The sequence below is a fragment of the Chenopodium quinoa genome, unplaced genomic scaffold (assembly GCF_001683475.1).
Source record: "Chenopodium quinoa cultivar QQ74 unplaced genomic scaffold, ASM168347v1, whole genome shotgun sequence".
Taxonomy (NCBI): domain Eukaryota; kingdom Viridiplantae; phylum Streptophyta; class Magnoliopsida; order Caryophyllales; family Amaranthaceae; genus Chenopodium; species Chenopodium quinoa.
In genome coordinates, this window is record NW_018744830.1 from 704,374 (window position 1) to 722,768 (window position 18,395).

At 34.6% G+C, this 18,395-nt stretch overlaps 1 protein-coding gene and 1 pseudogene across 1 annotated transcript; both read right to left on the bottom strand.

Annotated features, from left to right (window-relative positions):
- Positions 1 to 298: 298 nt before the first annotated feature.
- Positions 299 to 1,245, bottom strand: LOC110704292. Its single transcript, XM_021882082.1, has 3 exons — positions 1,147 to 1,245; positions 806 to 1,037; positions 299 to 726 (listed from the first exon to the last, which is right to left on the bottom strand). Exons 1-3 carry the CDS (start codon positions 1,243 to 1,245, stop codon positions 299 to 301), a joined length of 759 nt encoding a protein of 252 aa, XP_021737774.1.
- Positions 1,246 to 1,898: 653 nt separating this feature from the next.
- LOC110704300 lies at positions 1,899 to 2,953 on the bottom strand (annotated as a pseudogene).
- Positions 2,954 to 18,395: the final 15,442 nt, after the last annotated feature.

Sequence of the window (18,395 nt, forward strand, 5' to 3'; positions counted from 1 at the left end):
GATCAAATACAAATTATTATTATTATTATTATTATTATTATTATTATTATTATTATTATTATTATTATTATTATTATTATTATTATTATTATTATTATTATTATTATTATTATTATTATTATTATTATTATTATTATTATTATTATTATTATTGATTTATGATGTATCGGATTTGATTTTATCGTTTGTTTGAACTAGCAACATTGTCTATGTTATTAAATAGCACAAACAATAAACGATAATAATTAAAATTTTATTATAAGCTCCAAATCATAAACGTTTACAAATATAATTTTCATTACAAGAAGTTCCAAATTTCTTTCGCTATATTAAGTTGTACTTCTTTCATTACAGTTTTACGATTCTCGTTAAACAAATCATAATCTGCTCTTGGTTCGATTTCTATACCACTATCAATGGGTATATCCAACTCATGTAATCGAATAAAATTGTGAAGTGTGAATGTAGCAACCATAATTGCCAATTGATGTTTAGTGTCCATATTTGGCATCATTGTCAATATTTTCCATCGAGCTTTTAATTGTCCAAAACATCTCTCGATCGTTGTTCGAAGTGAAGAGTGAAGATAATTAAAAAGTTCAAGCATGCCTTGTGGTGGTGGACCATTTCGAAATTCGGGCAAATGGGTTCTAATATCTTTTTCTTTTATTGGACTCAAATATCCAGCGGTATTCGGATATCCAGAATCTACTAGATAATATTTTCCTGTTACAAAATAAAGTTATACAGCATATTAGTATAGTGTCATGTATGGAGTAAAAACATACACTATTTTAAATTATACCTAGAGGTGGATGGAGAAATCGAAACTCTGGTACAGTTAAGCAATGGTTCCATACAGTAATATCATGAGCACTACCTTCAAATCCAACGTTGATAAACGTGAAAAGCCTATCAAAGAAATAGGCAGCCAAAATATTCCATGTTTTTTTTCCAGTACGCCCTCGATGTGCCACACCATCATCATCGCTTACAACTGCTTTTATATGAGTCACATCCAATGCTCCAACACAATCCTAATAGTTCATTAACATTTAGGATACATTTTATGAATGATTATATATTGCACATGCATAAAATAATATAATGTCAATGCAAGATAATAATAATAATGTTTCTTAATACCTTGAAATATGGCCAATATTTTGTGTTGTCACCTATTTTTTTTGGCACCACGCTCAAACTTTGGTATGATCTTATGATCTCGGTAGACAAATGAACCATTGCTTCCGGTACTTGTTTAAAGTACAACCCAATTGTTGCAATAGAGTGCTGAAATCGACCGGCAACATCACGATAAGAACTGCCTTTAGCCATGATATATAAAAATATTCCTAATTGCTCAGCCACAGATATGTAACGACCATCCGATAATAAATTTTTATTTTTCATGTAAGTAACAAGATCCACAAATATGTTTCTATCTAATCTCAATTGTTCTTTGCATAAATCAGGATGGGCATGTAGTAGTTTGTTTATGTATTCGCTACCAGATTCTCCACCTAACCTTAGAGGCAATCTCTCAATTGGTGTAAGAAGTCTCTTTAGCTCTTCCAATGCGATAATTGTCAAGCACATTGGAAGTGTGTTATCCATTCTACAACATAAATCAACAAAATACCAACATTATTCAATTTGTAAAATAAAATCAACAATGACTTTTAAAATAAAGGCTAGAGCTTCTTAATTAGATCACCTGAAAAGCAATAGCATCATATGAAGCTACTTAAACCTAAAGGTCAGAAAAAATAGTAGCTTTATATGTGGAACCTTTATTAAAACTAGAACAACATAAAATAACTAACAAAGAACATATGAAAGTGCAAAACAAGTCATAGGAAAACATAAGACAAAGTTAATTTCAAATACTCATCACCCCAAAAAACCTAATTAAGGACCACCCAATGATGGATCTTGAAATGCTGTCTTCAAATACATGATCTTCTGATCATCACTTCGGAGACCTAAGAAGAAATTTGAATTATCTCCATGATGAAGAAAATTCATACATTGGTAAATAAATCCTTCTCCTTGTTGAACAATAGCCTCAATATTGTATAGAGCATCTGAGACATCTTTATACTTATTACCACTCCCTTGCTTACAATTAGTTTCAATAGACATTTTTAACAACTCTATACAAGAGTCAATGTTACTACTCTTGTTTTTTTTAAGTTTACTAGTACACCCATCACTCCTACGTTTCCCCAACGAGGTACTTTTAGGAGGTGAAATGCTCTGTTCATCATCCGAATTATTTATTCCCCTACTTATTTCCATATCTCCTATATTTTCAACACTGTCCCCAGACCTTTCCTCATTTTCTTTATCAATTTGTTCCCCACCTAATCCTGGAGAAAAACTACATTTGCTAGTAGCAAAAGACCCTGAAAAAAGTGCCTGTAACTTCTCTAGATGAGGAAATGGTCTTCTTAGGAATCTCGCTGGCATACCTTTATGTTTCTGCATAAATGCACAAAATTTCAATTAAATAAATTTTAAAATAAACTAGCATTGTAGAGGTCATAATGCAACAAAATGGATAAACAAAATGTCGTACCTTCACAAATATATTTCTACCTATCATCTTGTTCAACTAGAGGGCAACCAGTAATAGGATCAAATGTAAGACCGGTCCAATTGAGTTCCATTTCATTCCAAATTTTGAACCTTTTCCTTAAATCATCCCAATGATTTCTTGCTTGTTTAATATTGAAATTCTTCCCACTTTTAACATTTAAAGTACTCACTATTCTATCCCAATTAACCTTTGATAGTCCACCTGCTTTCATCTCCAAGCATATGTCCAAAAAAAATTATGTGCTGTCATCAGACCATGCTACCCTACCAGCCATTACACTATGATCAAGAGCACTTTAAAATTATTAGTTTCATGCATGAAAGATATAAATAATCAAAATAAGTACATAAATATATACACTACGTTTCTTATGTATATAGTATTTATCCTCAAATCAATGCAACCAAACTCCACCATTTAAATTATTTTCCTTATTTACTTTTATAAAAGACATGCAACCCCGATATCCTCCTTTTTCCTTGGTGTGTGTGTGAGGTCTTGTGGGGAGAGGAGGGGGGCTTGTAAATCACTAATGTCTACATACTAGAGGTAGCTTGAATTTGGCTAAAGTAGTGGTAATAATTGAATCTCAAATAGATAAGTTCTTTACTTGATGCTATTATAAGTGGACAAGTTCTTTACTAATTCATCTCTTCTTTTACTATATTAACACTATACGTATTACCAAAATAAAGTATTATCAATCATTATAGCAATGGTCACCCAAAAAAAAAAAAGACACTATACGTATTACCAAAATAATTAAAGTGTTATCAAAATAATTATAGCATGGACCACTTATAACAAGTATAGTAAAAGATTTCCAATATTAGATTAATTCTATTCTTTTCCTCCTTTGCCAGTTTTCCCCATGAGCACCCCCTTCACCGCCACCGGCCCCACCCCCATAACCACTAGCATAATACATGACCCAACTCTAAACAATTAAACCCATAAAGTAAACAATTCACAAATCACAAGTATTGTAAAAGTTAAATAACAAGGTGACAATCGATAGATAATTTTCAAAAAAAAAAAAAATGATATATCATCTTATCACCTACTATACAATCATCAATTTGACTAATAATTTGACTACACAACATAATAATTGAAAATTAAATAATTCCTCCTTAGATAAAAATTCAATTGAAACAATAATATACTCCGTAACTAGTAAATTACCTGATGAAGTGATGATTGTAGACGAAATTATGAAAATATAATTACAAAAACAATAAAGAGTTATGGTATTTACCTATCGACGAGATTGTATACGAGCAAGCTACTACAATGACCAACAGAAGGACAAAATTTGGGAGAGATTGATGTGTTGTAGGTAAGAAATATTGCAATACGAAAAAATATATATGCACAAAAAAACTGTAGTACCAAACTACCAACACTCCCAATTAATATTTTTGTCAGTCAACTATGCAGATTTCTATGATAAAGTCATAAAACAATACTTTTTTAGGAATAAAACAATACTTGATATGTAAAGAAAAAACAGCCAACCATGCACCATGCAAATACATGTCTGGTATTCATTTCCTAGGATAAATTCAATGCGCCATTAATTGTCAGTTATCAGATTAGATTAATTATTATAAAATGAGATAATTAGAGAAAACCCAGTTCAGATTTCTAGAATAGACAGGCAGTAAAAATACAGTACCGAGAAAACCCAGTTCAGATTACAGAAAAATTAATTTAAAATAAATAAATTAAACAAAAGAAAAATGTGAGTTCAGATAAAATCAAAATCTTAAGATAATAAAATTAACACATCTGAAAAACTGATGTTGGTGGATAGATCGTGGAAGCTTTAAAAGAGGAAGATTCAAATTGAGAAATTACATACCGTACGGTTGGTCTTCAAGAAGAACATCATCGTCCTTTTCATTATCGTCTCTTTCAATTTATCTCATTAAAATGTTGTTTGCCTCTCAATGTAGCTCAAACATTCAGCAGAACACTGAAAATCGGCGTGAACAAATTACCGGCGCACGGGATTTCATAATAGCAGGTAGATCCGGTTGACGATTTTGGGTAAGGATTGATTTTTTTTCACTTTGAAAACCCTCATTCTGGAAATGGGAATGGTTTTACAGAATATGAAGATGGTAAGAACATGGGGAATATCGGCAGTTTTGGTATTTATTTTTCTGTTTTTTACTTTTTTTAATTTTTTAAGGGATAATTTTCTGTTTTGTAAATGTAGTTTTGAGAATATAAAGTTGTAGTTATATTGTGTTGATTGATTTAAGTTATGATTATAAATAAAATGTGGGCTCATTATGTTATAGTAATATGGATAAAATAGTCATTGTACAAGGAAAAATTTGTCAAAAAAGGAAAATATATATTTTTTGGCACTTTTAATTTACTTACAGAGTATAATTCGTGCGTGACCCAAATCATGTCTTCCAAGTTTCAATAGAGGAGCCTAATGCTAACATGGGTCGGAAGAACCTATGAGAGGTTCCGACTCAGTAGAGTCTTTTTCTTTATATAAAAAAAAGGTTCAATAGAGGAACAAATGAATAAAAAAACACTTAAACACACTAAACAAGTTAAATATAAAAGCTTAAATAAAAAAAGGAAAATGAAATTTAATATCCCACCTTTGCTCCATTTTCCGGAAACAATCTCACCTTTTGAAATTTTAGAAACAATTCCATTAACAATAATGATATTATTATTATTTTTAATAATAATATAATATAATATAATATAATAATAATAAGAATAATAATATAATATAATAGTAATATAATATAATAATAATATAATATAATATAAATAATATAATATAATAATAATAGTAATAATAATAATAATAATAATAATAATAATAATTAAACATTAATATTAATTAACATTTAAAGTAGAATATTGAAATAATTAAAATAAGGTCAAATCAGAAAAAATAAGTTCTGATCAGATCAAAAAAATAAGTTCAGATCAGAAAAAATAAGTTCAGATCAGATCAGATCAGAAAAAATAAGTTCAGATCAGATCAAATCAGCTGAAATCAGGTGAACTAAACAAGGCCTTACTGAGAGCATAATCCTCTTCGCCATAATTTAGATGTTATGCATATTGAAAAAAATGTATGTGATAATTTTCTAAATACTTTACTAGGTGTTGATAAAAAAAAAAAAGTAGGATAATGAAAATGTTAGGAAAGCAATGAAGGAGAAAGGAATAAAACCACACCTTTGGATTAAAACAAATCCTAATGGGCAATCAGTTATGTTGCCTGCTTCTTACTCCATGTCCAAAGAAGAGAAGCATCGGTTTTTAAGAGTATTGCAAAAATTAAGAGTTCCAGATGGATATTGTTCTAATCTTTCTCATTGTGTAAATATGAAACAAAAGAAGCTTCAAAATCTTAAGAGTCATGACAACCATGTAATAATGCAAGATCTATTGCCTGTTGCTATACAAGCATCAAGAGCAACAGAAATCAGAGATTTGGTGTCAGACTTGTCATCCTTTATTAAAATTGTGTGCTTTACAACTCTTAATGTGAAAGAGTTGGATGAGATACAAACCAAGATTGTCTTAACTCTTTGTAAGATGGAGATAGAATTTTTGCCAACCTTTTTTACAATCATGGTTCATTTAGTCGTTCATTTAGTAGAAGAGGCCAAGCTTGGTGGACCTTAGTCGTTCATTTAGTACACTATAGGTGGATGTATCCCATTGAGAGGTAAGTGGTTTTATTTCTATAATATTAAATATTTATGAAGTATTTGTATGTAAGTATAATTTATTCTATATTTCTTAGGCTTTTGGAAGGTATTTAGCCCATTTGAAGTCATATGTGAGTAATAAAGCTCAGCCAATCGGGTCAATTGCAGAAGGCTACCATTTAGAAGAAACAATTAACTTCTGTTCTGGATACTTAAAAGAAATCGAGACCATCTTCAAGACAAATGATGATTTGGAAACAATTGATTATTTATTCAATTCTGGTGGCCAAGTTATTGGGGCAAAAAATAATGCTCATTTAGATTCAAGAAGTATACAGCAAGCACCTCGCTACATTCTTCTGCATCCTGATGAAATAACAAAATTTCACGAGTAAGTATTAAAAAAAAAATTTAAATTTTCTTTCTTAAATATAGAGATTGCGCACTAGATAATTCTTTTGGTATATTATAGTGAATTCTTACGGGTGAAGCGACGAGAAAACTGTTATAAAGGAATACGAGGTGACTCGATGATTGAGTATGAATGGATCATATAAGAATTCTCTGATTGGCTTAAAGCCCAGTATGCACATAACAATTCTCTGTTAAATAGATAATTTTTTTTTAAAAATAAAAAACTTGACTTATTATAATTTTGGATTTTTTAACATGAGTGGACAAACCTTTGCCCGGTTCTCCAAAAGTGGACTAACCTTTAAATCTTCCCATTTTGGACAGAAGTTTTCTTTTTTTTTCGCCCATATTGGACTGAATAGGTAACCTTACCTATTGTAACCGGTTTGCTCGCTGACGTGGCACTTACCGTTGGCTTTTCTCTGTTTCTTCTACAAAAATTCTCGATTTTTTTAATTTGTTTGTTTATTGCTTCAACCAGAAATCCTTCAAAGTTCGTTCTCCATAGTGTGGCAACAATGGAGAGGGCAAAGCATCAAATTGAAACGTCAGGATCTTCTTCATCATCAGGAGGGGGGGTCACATGGGAGAATTAAATGTAATTGTGGAAGAGATGCGGTTGTTCGATCGGTGAAAAAATGGTCGAAATGTAGGGTTGAAGTTCCATGGCTGTCCATTATGGCCTGTAAGAATTTAATTGGTTCATTAATCATCTCAATTATTCAATGTAAATTAGGGTTCATATAACTAATTGTGGTTTGATATACAGGATACAGGTTGTGGTTTTTTTTAAGTGGATAGGTGTGAGAGATGAGGTTTATGATTTACGGTTTCAATTGTTTGAAAAAGAAACCACCATTGCTGAATTAGAGATGCACAAGCAGATGCTGGAAGATAAGGTGAAGAGGGTGCAGCTGAAAAAAGAGAACTTGGAAGAAGATGTTCAAGAACTTAAGGGTGAAGTCAGTCAAATGCGAATTGAGTTGATGAAGAGTGGAAGGAATGAGAGAAATTTTTCTTTGGCTTTGGTTTTGTCATGGGTTTTGTTTGGAATAGTGATTATGTCCTTCAAGTAGTAGGCTAATGTTGGTTGTGTTGTAGTTGTAATGTGTAGCTGTTAAGACTGATGATTGAATAAAAAAGGGTTCCCTACCTTTTGCTAATTGTTTGCTATTGTTTTGTGTAATTGTTGACACAAGGGAAAAAAAATTGCAAATTGTTCACCAAAATAGACTAATTGCTCATTAATTAAAAGCAACAAACAGATTGTTCACTAATTAAAAACAACCCAAAAAAAAACACCAAATTGTTCACCAAGAAAGACAAATTGTTCACTAATTAAAAAACCAACCCTAGTTGAATTACACCAACACATTCATACATCAGTTGTTGCTTGTCTGAGTGGGATGCACATTTTGTGTGACTTGTGAAGGACCCTGGTTTACATCAGACTGAGATGGACCCTGGTTTATTGCAGCAGAACCATCAGCTGCAAACAGCACTCCAACACCAACTGGAAGGCTGGTCCTGCCACCTCTAGAGCCCCTTCCACCTCTTCAGCCCCTCCCACCCCTTGAGCCCCTCCCACCTCTTGATCCCCTACCAGCCCTTCCCTGTCCTGTTGCAGATGCAGTGCTGCTTTCTCCACCAGAAGCTAAACTAGTCCTTCCCCCTCTTGAGCCCCTGCCTCCTCTGATCATTCTACCACCCCTACCAAGTTGGCTGGGCTGTGCTGTAGCCTGATGATGTGACTGAGCCTCTGCATCAGTATCAGTAGGTGGGTGTTGTGGTTGAGGTTGAGCTGCAGTTGCTTGCTTCTTGGTGGGAGGCTCACTGGCATAGGAGGTTGGATTAGGACACTTCCTTTTGTTGTGGCCCTTCAATTGGCAATTATTGCATGTCATCTGCATCCCAGCCCTAGTGAGGTGACCAGACCTTGAAGGATTTTGATGGGGATCTTTGATCCTGTTTTTCCTTGGTCTGCCAGGTCCTATTTTAATTGGGGGAGGATCCAAAGCCCACTGTACTCTTGGCTAGTGTCTATCCCCTTCACAAGGTGGAATTGACCCTATAAGGCACAACAAGTTAGATGAATATAGTTGTCACATACAAGGTTCATACCTGCATATGCTTTGAAATACAAGTCCTTCCAGTAACATCTGTCCACATAAGCCTCAGCTTCCTTGTGCAAGAAAAAAATGCATGCCACCGCATGATAGCATGGTATTCCAACCATGTCCCACTTTCTACAAGTACAGGTTCTAGTCTCTAAATTAACCACTAAGGAATCCAACTGATAGCTGACATTAAACAAGGTCTCTAATGAAGGCATAACATCACAGTAAGCAGCCTTGTTCTTCTTTATTTCTAACCTTTTCTGAATGTTTGGACACAAAATAGAGCTGCATTTATGCATTTCCATCCTTTTCAACACAAGCCTCTGCATCAGGCTTGCCCTTATCTCTTCAAGCATATAAATAAGATGTTTTGTTCTTGCATTGATGATAGCCATTAAAAGTTTCTGCCATGTTGCTGGTGATTGCATCTGATTTGACAGAAGTGTCTAGAAAGCCCTATAGAAAAGTTTTTTATTGTATGCTGTGAATGCATTTGCTGCATTAGGATCTAGTTTCTTCAAAGCCTCAAGATTTTCATTGTAATCTGTCATGCTATATGACTTAGCTATTTTCCAAAACATCAGCTTCAGTTCATCCCCTTTGTAGGTCTTATGCCACAGAGCATATATGTGCCTAGCACAATGCCTGTGTTCAGCCTTAGGGAGAACATTTATCACACCATTCAAAAGGACCTAGTTCACATCAAAAAGTAACAATGAAATTAAAATCAATGACTAGCACATCATACACAAACAAAAAATCAAAGAAGCTTACAAATACTCACCATATGTTCATCAGATATGATGCACACACCCTCACCATCCCCTAGGCCAAGATTGTTCTTCAACTGCTCAAAAAACCATTCCCATGATAAGTTGTTCTCCCCTTCTGCTATTGCCCAAGCTATAGGGTACATCTGCTCATTCCCATCCATTCCAACAACTGAAAGTAATTGCCCACCTAAGAAGGTCTTCAGGAAACACCCATCCACACAAATTACCTTACTGCAGCCATCTACCCATCCCTTTTTCAGACCTTCAAAACAAGTGAACAACCTTTGAAAAACAGGTAATGGTGCAGGTTGTTTGTTCAGTGTAGTTACTGTAACCAACTCAACACAGGTACCAGGACTGCCAGCCTTCAAAGCTGCTATGTAGCCTCCCACCTTTGCATAATGTTCATGCACTGAGCCATGAAGCATTCTGTGAGCTGCATACTTCACCTTGTATGCAAATCCTCTCTTAAAAACTATCTTAAAGGCCCTTCTGATAGTTTCAACTATCTCTTTTGCTGGCCAATGAGGTCTGTTCTTGAAAACCTCTAAAAATTGTTTAGCTACCCACTTTGACTTCAGCTGTTTGTTCCTTTTCATGTTCTTGTGACAAGTGTGCTCCAACTGCACAGTCTTCATAACAAAAGATGCCCTCCTACTCTCCCAAGCACCATACAAATAGAAAGCATAACCCTCCACACAATTCACACCTAATCTCTGATTTACCTTAGTGTTGCTTATGTCATAAGTGAGATCCCTTCCTTGTAAAATAGCATACTTAGACACTGCATCCCTGAAAGCATCCCTCGATGAAAACCTCTGCCCCACCTTCCAAGTAAAAACACTGAAATCAGTGTCTGCACTCACACTGTTCCCTGCCCTCTTCCTCCTTTGCTCTCTAGTTTCTTCCTCATCTCCACTGTTTTCTAGGGTTATTAAATCATCCTCACTCTCATCATACTCACTAGCATATCCCTCTGCAACAACTTCAGGTTCTTTCCAACCCTCCCTATCAGCCTCACAACCTAGCTTACCCTCAGTAGCCTCCCTCTGTAGCTAATTTGCTATTTGTACCAACTTGGAAGTACAAGTTCTCACTCTCTCCCTTGCTGTCAAAGCCTCCTCATCTACCTCAGAGTCATAACCATCATTTTCACCACTTAACACCTCATTTTGTTGCTCATCCTCACCATCCATATCATAACTACCTTCAGATTCATTCCCTTCTCCTTTTTTTCCAGTGACAATACTTTTCCCTCTATCAACAGCTGGGTCATACAGTGGATCTTCTTCATCTCCACTTACATCCTCATTGAACCCCAAAAGCTCTGCCCAATCTAAAGGACTTTCTGGCCTATTGTCAACCCAGGCATCTTCATCACTAAGAAGGAGTTCCCTGTTTGAGGTCAGATCTGGAATGGAGGAGTTATCAACAAGAACAGGGGAAGGCTGGTAGAAGGTAGCTAAAGAAAGAGTGTTTAGTTTGGATTTGCCTTTGTCTTTTGGGAATATAGAAGTAGGTTGGGTGGTTGTATCTGTATTTGTGGAGGGACACACGATTGTTGATGTGGAAGCATCTTTCTGGGTGGGAGCATCTTTTATCATGAAAGGTAACTGTGGGCCCCTCTTTATTGGTAGTTTATTCCTGGCAAGGTCATGGGTCAAAGGTTGGCAGTGGGGTTCAATAGGATCTAACTTAGGTATTTCAACCCCTTTATGTACTTATATCTCCAAACACCTAAACTTCAAAACAATCTCCCTCATCCCATTCACTTCATTGTCAAAATAAACCTTCCTTAACCCACTCTCTAATGGCCACCCTGATTCCAAATACCACAAAACATCCACATTTTCAATCCCACATTGTTTTGCAAAGTCCTCTAACCACCACCAACATAACTCATCAGGATCAATACTAAAAGTCCTACCTTTTCCACGCTCATACACTAATGTCCTATTATGCAGAGTTTTAAAAGTCCCCCCATACCAGTACTTAAGAGTTACAGCAGCAAAAGGATCCATATCTAGCATTTACCAACATGAAAAAACCAAATTTCAGACACAAAATTAATAGCAACATTCCAATTAACAACAATAATCCAATTAACAACAACAATCCAATTAACAACTAAACCTAAGTACTAAACGCAATTCACAGTGCACAATTTCAATCCAGAAAATCCATAAAAATTGACAATTTTGCACAGAATTTTGCAATTAACAACGAAAATAATCAGCTTTAGGGTTCTACAAAGAACATACCACTTACAGATGAGTCGAGGACCCCAATGGCTTTCCCAGTAGCTTTAATTTAACTTCAATGCTTGCATCAAACCAGTAGAATCGCATAACCAATTTAGGAAAAAAAAATGGGGACCAGCAATTTGCAGAGAAGATTGTTGTACGGAGTGAAAGTGAAAGAGGAATAGAGCGTCATTTGGGTAATAGGGGAGGAGAAGCGCGCTTTACCCAGCATTAATGGCTAATTCGACATGGTTGGTTGAAGAGTAATGGCGCTTCAATTGCTGTTGGAGGGAAACTAACTTCCTAAAGGTTAACATGGCTAATGCTAACTTCGTTTACCGGTTGCAGGTAAACTCAGTCCAATATGGGCAAAAAAAAGAAAACTTATGTTTAAAATGGGGAGATTTAAAGGTTTGCCCATTTTTAGAGAACCGGGCAAAGGTTTGTCCACTCATGTTAAAAAATCCTATAATTATTTGTTACAGGTTACATAAAATAGACAGTAGTACCGAGGAAGGCAAGTTGAGGAAAGCACTAGCAGGTGGTTTATATGATCGTGCTATAGAGTACAAAGGATATGCAATCAACGGTTATAAGTTCCTTATAATAGATCGTGCATGTTTTCGAAAGATACAAAATTCAGGGGTAATGATTGAGGTAGAGGGTGAAGTTTATTATGGAAGAGTCACAAAGATATATGAATTAATTTATTATGGGACGTATAAGGTTGTGATGTTTCGTTGTGACTGGGCAGATATTAGTAAGGGTATTTAAGAATATGGAAATGGTGGTATTTCTGTTATCTTCTCCAAGTTGATGCACAGTGGGCGATTGTTAAGTGATGATCCTTTTGTCTTCTCCTCTGAAGCAAAATAAGTATTTTATGTTGAAGATGAGATGCAAAAGGGGTGGTTTCATGTCATAAAATCTAAGCCTAGGGATTTGTTTGAATTTAGCGATGCATTATAAATTTGTTATAATTTTTTGTTCTAGTGTTAGTATTATATGCAGGAACTTTAGCTTTAGGTTTTATATACTATTTATATATATGAATTTTGTGGACAATTAAGGATAGCTATTTATTATGAAAAGCTTTTTGTTTTTTATGTTATGTTTGTGAAAAATAACCATTTTGTTTGTTTTGTAAGTAGTTGAGCTATGTTTCGTAGTAGAAAATCCAGAACAGCTGTAACCTCTAATTCTGATGCATCAGCTCATCACCACCAAGAAATAGATGATCCAACTGATGACACTTCTAATGGGTCATCTCAATCTCCTTCTTATAATAATTCCAGTGCAACAAATCTGAATTCAGGTAACAACCTTTCTCATAATGAGGGGAACGAAGCATGTAATAATGGTGGAGGTTCAAGGAGGAAAGGCAAAAGAAAAAGACACTCTGTTCCAATCAACAACAACTCTTCTAATGAAGAAGCCCAGGATTGGCGAGATAATGTTGATTTTGATGAAAAAGAGGATGTTCGTGCCATTGGTAATTTGTTTTATATGCCTTTTTAATACTTGTCTCTGTTTTTTAATAGATAATTTGTGTATATGTCGGTAATTGAACATTGATATGCTATTATTTTTTGTGTTGTTATAAGCTCTCCAAAACATGCATAAGAAAGTTATTAAATGTCTTATGAGAAGGACATTGACTATTACATAGGCGTCAACTATATGTGTTATATTATACGATTCATATAATTATTTTAATATCACTGTATATGTTTTTTTAAAAAAGATTCTGAAGGTAAAGTACAGTTGTGGAGTGGATCTATACAACCTCATGATGTTTGGTTTCTGGAAAAAGGCGTTAGATTTGAAGTAACTTTTAATAGATACTACCAACCAATAAGAAAGGGTGGATCAGTTATTGTTAAATTCATTTCAAATATTGCAAAGAAAGATGAAATATGTCCCATAAGAGAAGTAAATTGGAGAAAGGTGAATGCCACAAAACAAGGTCAAATTGTTGAATTGATTAAAGTTATTTTAATTTTTATTGTAATTTTTTGACACATACAACTTTATTGTAATTTATTTAGGGAAATGATTCCATATCCATTGTTTATATTAATATTCTTTTATGGATTGTGTTTAGGGAAAATTTATCATTCCTTATGGTAGGCTATACGATGATGCAATGCTTAGGCATGTAGGTAAACATCGTCGGCAATGGAAGTTTGAGTTCAAATCAAAATATTTCAAGCCAACTTTTAAAACTAGAACACAGATAGAAAATAACAAGCCTGATGGAATTGTTCGTGAGAATTGGCTAGATTTAGTCAATTATTGGTATTCTGTTGCAAACAAGGTCCTTTTACACTTTTCTTTCTTATTTTCATTTCCTTTTCATTTTCTCCCTCAAATGATCATTTTACTACAATATGGGTCTTTAAATGTTGATATGGAGCTGTGATATTTATGATAATAGTAATTTCAGAACTATGCTAAAAATGGAAGAGAAGCATGCGCCTTGCTGGGTCATCTTCATACTAATGGTTCTACAAGCTTTGCCAATTCAAGAGACGAATTTGTATGCTTTACATATTACCATATTGTTCATTAATCTTATATATGAGTTAGAATAATAGAAGTGAAAATTCTCGTATTGTAGGAAATCGAGCATGGAAGGGAACCTGGTGCCTACGAGTTTTTTGATAAAACTCACCAAGCTAAGGATGGATCTTATCCTAACAACACGAAAACCGAAGAATTCATTGTATTATTTCTTAATTAATATTTTGAATTTTACTTTTATAAATCCAATTAACTGATGAAAACGTATTATGTGTAACACTAAACTTTTTTTTTTCTTCCAGAATATGGCAAAATCTAAGATTGATCAGTTGAGTGCTGAAACTACATCAACACCAAAGCCTCAAGAAGAGATAGAAAATGAAGTCTTCAATGAATTGATGTATGACAAGGATAACACTAACCAAAAACCGGTTGGATGGATTTGGAGTTAAACGAAGTGATGTTCTAGGAGTGCATGCATTATTGCGAAAAAGAGGGGTCACATCTGGTAACAATAACATAGGTGATCAAAATTTGAAAGCTGAGTTTGCAAGGGATAAAAGGCAAACCACATACCTTCTTATGAGATTGACATCACACATGACTGATTTTTTGGGTGTTGTGCGAGATGGTAATGTCACAAATGAAATGTTAGATTCTACTTGTTCTGCATTACGCTCCATAAATGCTCAGGTTAGCCTCAGCCCTAATTAAATTATATAACTATTTCATTGGTTTTTTTTTTGAGATGAGGATGAATTTCAATGTTTTCTAAAAAAATTTAAGTCAATAAGGTTGTGGATTATTTGATACATTTTGCTACTTCTTTCGGTTTAGGCTTTTTATTTTTTTTCCCCTATTTTTCAATCATTTTTTTAACTATCACAGGTAATGACAATGCTTTACTTTTTCCCATGTAGCATTTATGTTTTCCTTAGTTAATTGGACATAAAAATGTTGTTTATATATAGTTGCTTAATTGTATTGTCTTCGTGTATTCTCTCTGAAACTATTAGACCACTAGATACGAGTACAACAAGTAGTCTTTGAGATCATGGTATTTGTGGGCTTTTTTTTTTTTTTTTTGTTTTGTTATGGAATAGGAATATGATCATAAATATGTGTCACCTTATATTATTTTGTTTGTTTGCAAATATTAATTAAATGCATGTCACTAATTTCCATTTTTTTTTTTTTTTTTGCAGAATATGGAGGCACCAAATAGAGATATTGACGATGTCGATGATGATGCCGGGGATGATGAAACAAATCACTTGGATTAATCTGCTGGAATAATTTGGAAACATTATTTATCACATATTGCGGCTTGATTGTTAAATCCTATACAATCTCGTTTAGATTGACTTTAGCTTTTTTGTAGTAGTTTTGATAACTTTTAACAATGTGTTATCTTGATAAATTTTTAACATTATTGCTTTTTATTGAATATATAAAAGTTTTTTTTATTTATAAATATACTCATTTAAATAATGTTTAATCTTTTAATCAATTAATGTTTAAACTATTCAATGCTTTATTTTAATATTTAAGAGATGTTGACGCTTAAGAGTGGTGAAACAAGTATTATCTTCTAAGAAATTATTTCAGCTTAAAGGTGACAAAATTGTCCTTATTGACCACAGTAATTGCCGACACTTTAAATTGTCTAGATCATCTCACGCCATCATTATAGATGAAGTATTCCCGACACTTTAAAATGTAAGAAACGTAAGGCGGGGAATAACTTTTGTTAATTGTACTTAAAATTATTGACACTTTGAAGAGTCGGGATATAAATTCTTTACACTTTAAAGTATCGATAATATTGACGCAATTAAGTGTCGGTAATTCTCGACGCGTGAAACACCGACGGTAGTAAATTTTTCGACACTTTAAAGTGTCGAAAAAACACGTAAAAAGTGTAGTAAATGTAAGTGTATTGTAGTAGTGTCACAAAGATGTTACTGCTTACTTTTAGGCTAATTTTTTGTGTGTTTAAAGCTCGTATTGAACCTCTATTTATAGGGAATGGGTAAGATTATGATTTCGGAGATTCTACCGCAGCAGGTGGCGCGCGCAACTCTAAAGGTTGCACGCGGCTGCTGCGCGCAACTCTAAAGGTTGCACGCGGCTGCTGCGCGCAAGTGATTTGGTTGCGCTGCTCATGGTAGCGAGACCTCTGGTCTTACGCGTGGCTTTATGGTATGATTCGATTTAGTATATTTTTGAAATTTTAAATCGTTCGCAAGCGCATCTGTGTGGGTCACGTTGTGTGCCGCGCGCAACCTTATGAGTTGTGCGCGCCAGGCCAGCGCAACTTTTTGAGTTGCGCGCGAATTTTCCTATGGCAGCCTTAGATTTAACCTAGGCGCTCTAAAGCCGTTAAATATTAGGTTTAATCTCAAGATTAGGCCTAATTTCTAATCGAGCTTTAGTGTTAATGAGCTTTAGTTCATTTCGTTTGTGTCAAGCTAGTTGGTTTATGTGTTTGGGCTTTAATCTAGTGTCCATAAGCATTCCTTACTCCAATCCAGCATAAAGATTGGATTATTTATTTTCATAGCACTTCCGGTCAGGACTGGGGACCAAAAGTAGATATCTACAGTGGGTTCCCCGCCAACCCCACCAAGCATACTTGATAAAATTGAAAGGAATGGTGTCCTTCGAACAAGTGTATTATTTCAATAGAGGGTTCGGAACTAATTAGGAAAGCTAATTATTCAGTGAGGTCAAGTGATCGGAATGCCTATTTGGAGGCCACTTCCGATCAGTAATATTAATGTATAATTAATTATACAACTTAATCTTGACTGAACCCTTCGGGTCACACCCAATCGTGTAACCGAACTGAAGCGACGAGTTAATCCGAAGGATTAAATGAGTCAATGTGCGACTCAAAAATGAAGAAAACCAAAAATTTTCCGTCATTTTTGTGGAAGGTATCAACTTTCTCCCGAAAAGAAAGACGTGAAAATGAAAAGAGGTAAAGTGTTGGTGAAAGATGAAGTCTTTGAACTTCCTCACATGGAAAAAAGATGAATCAAGTGACTGTGTATGTTGAGTGAGCTTAATCAAGTGTTGTATCTCATGGGGCAAGGATTGTAGCATCCTAGGCTATCCTAATTGATGAAAGTATTTGGGTAACTTAGGCGCAGAGGCTAAGTACTTCATACTTTGTGATGCAATGATGATTATGAGTGTGTGATTCTAAGATGACAAGGCATGCTTCAAGGTTGTATCAAGATTTCATGACAAAGGATTCCTAAGGGAAGGATTATTTGGCTATGTATTTGTGATGTGTGTGAAAGTGACACTAAGGTTAGGTTGCAAAGGCTAAGGGTGTGGAAAAATATTTTGAGAAGAGCCAAATGATGGTGACTCTTAGGCTGGGTAGGCTAATAAAGTAGGGATCAAGCCCCCAAGTCTAGGTCTAAATGGATAAGGGATGAGCATTGGAGATCCCCTAATATGATCATGCATGAATGTGAATATGAATGTGAATGAATGAATGAATGCATTTTTATTACGGCCGCACCCCAATGTGAGGTTGCCTACGTATCCGTTAGAAATCAGGCCGAATGTAGCTCTAGCCGAACCTCGCACAAGTGTGTGTGTATACCTCAAGGAGGTCTTTTAAGGGTTGTAATGGGGTTAGGCTAAAGGTTGAAGAAGAAGGGATAAAGGCTCAAGACCCTAGATAAGCCCCCAAGGTGTGCAACCTTGCATTTGAAACTTGGTATTTGTATGCTTGAGGTTTCTCACTTTTGAACTCATTTTTCTTTATTTAATTTGTTGTTTTTTGCATTTGAGATTTATATTCGAATCTTCTTTTGATAAGTGTGGGTAATCCTGATCATGCGGTCTATCACTCACTTGGCATTCATGTTTCTCAAGCACAGTGCCGAGCACTCGATAAGAGACGCAATCCGAGACATGTTCATATCAAAAACATTGGAACACTTGCCCTTTTGCACACTTTTATTGGTTTTTAAACTTTCAAAATATTTGGAAATCACTCAAGC

Bases quoted from the DNA above. Each gene is read 5' to 3' on its own strand.
- LOC110704292 (XM_021882082.1), bottom strand. From the start codon at position 1,245: ATGGTTCATTTGTCTACCGAGATCATAAGATCATACCAAAGTTTGAGC. The intron at 1,038-1,146 runs GTATTAAGAAAC...ATGAACTATTAG, and splicing joins AATATTGGCCATATTTCAAG to GATTGTGTTGGAGCATTGGA. The intron at 727-805 runs GTATAATTTAAA...ATTTTGTAACAG, and splicing joins ATTTCTCCATCCACCTCTAG to GAAAATATTATCTAGTAGAT.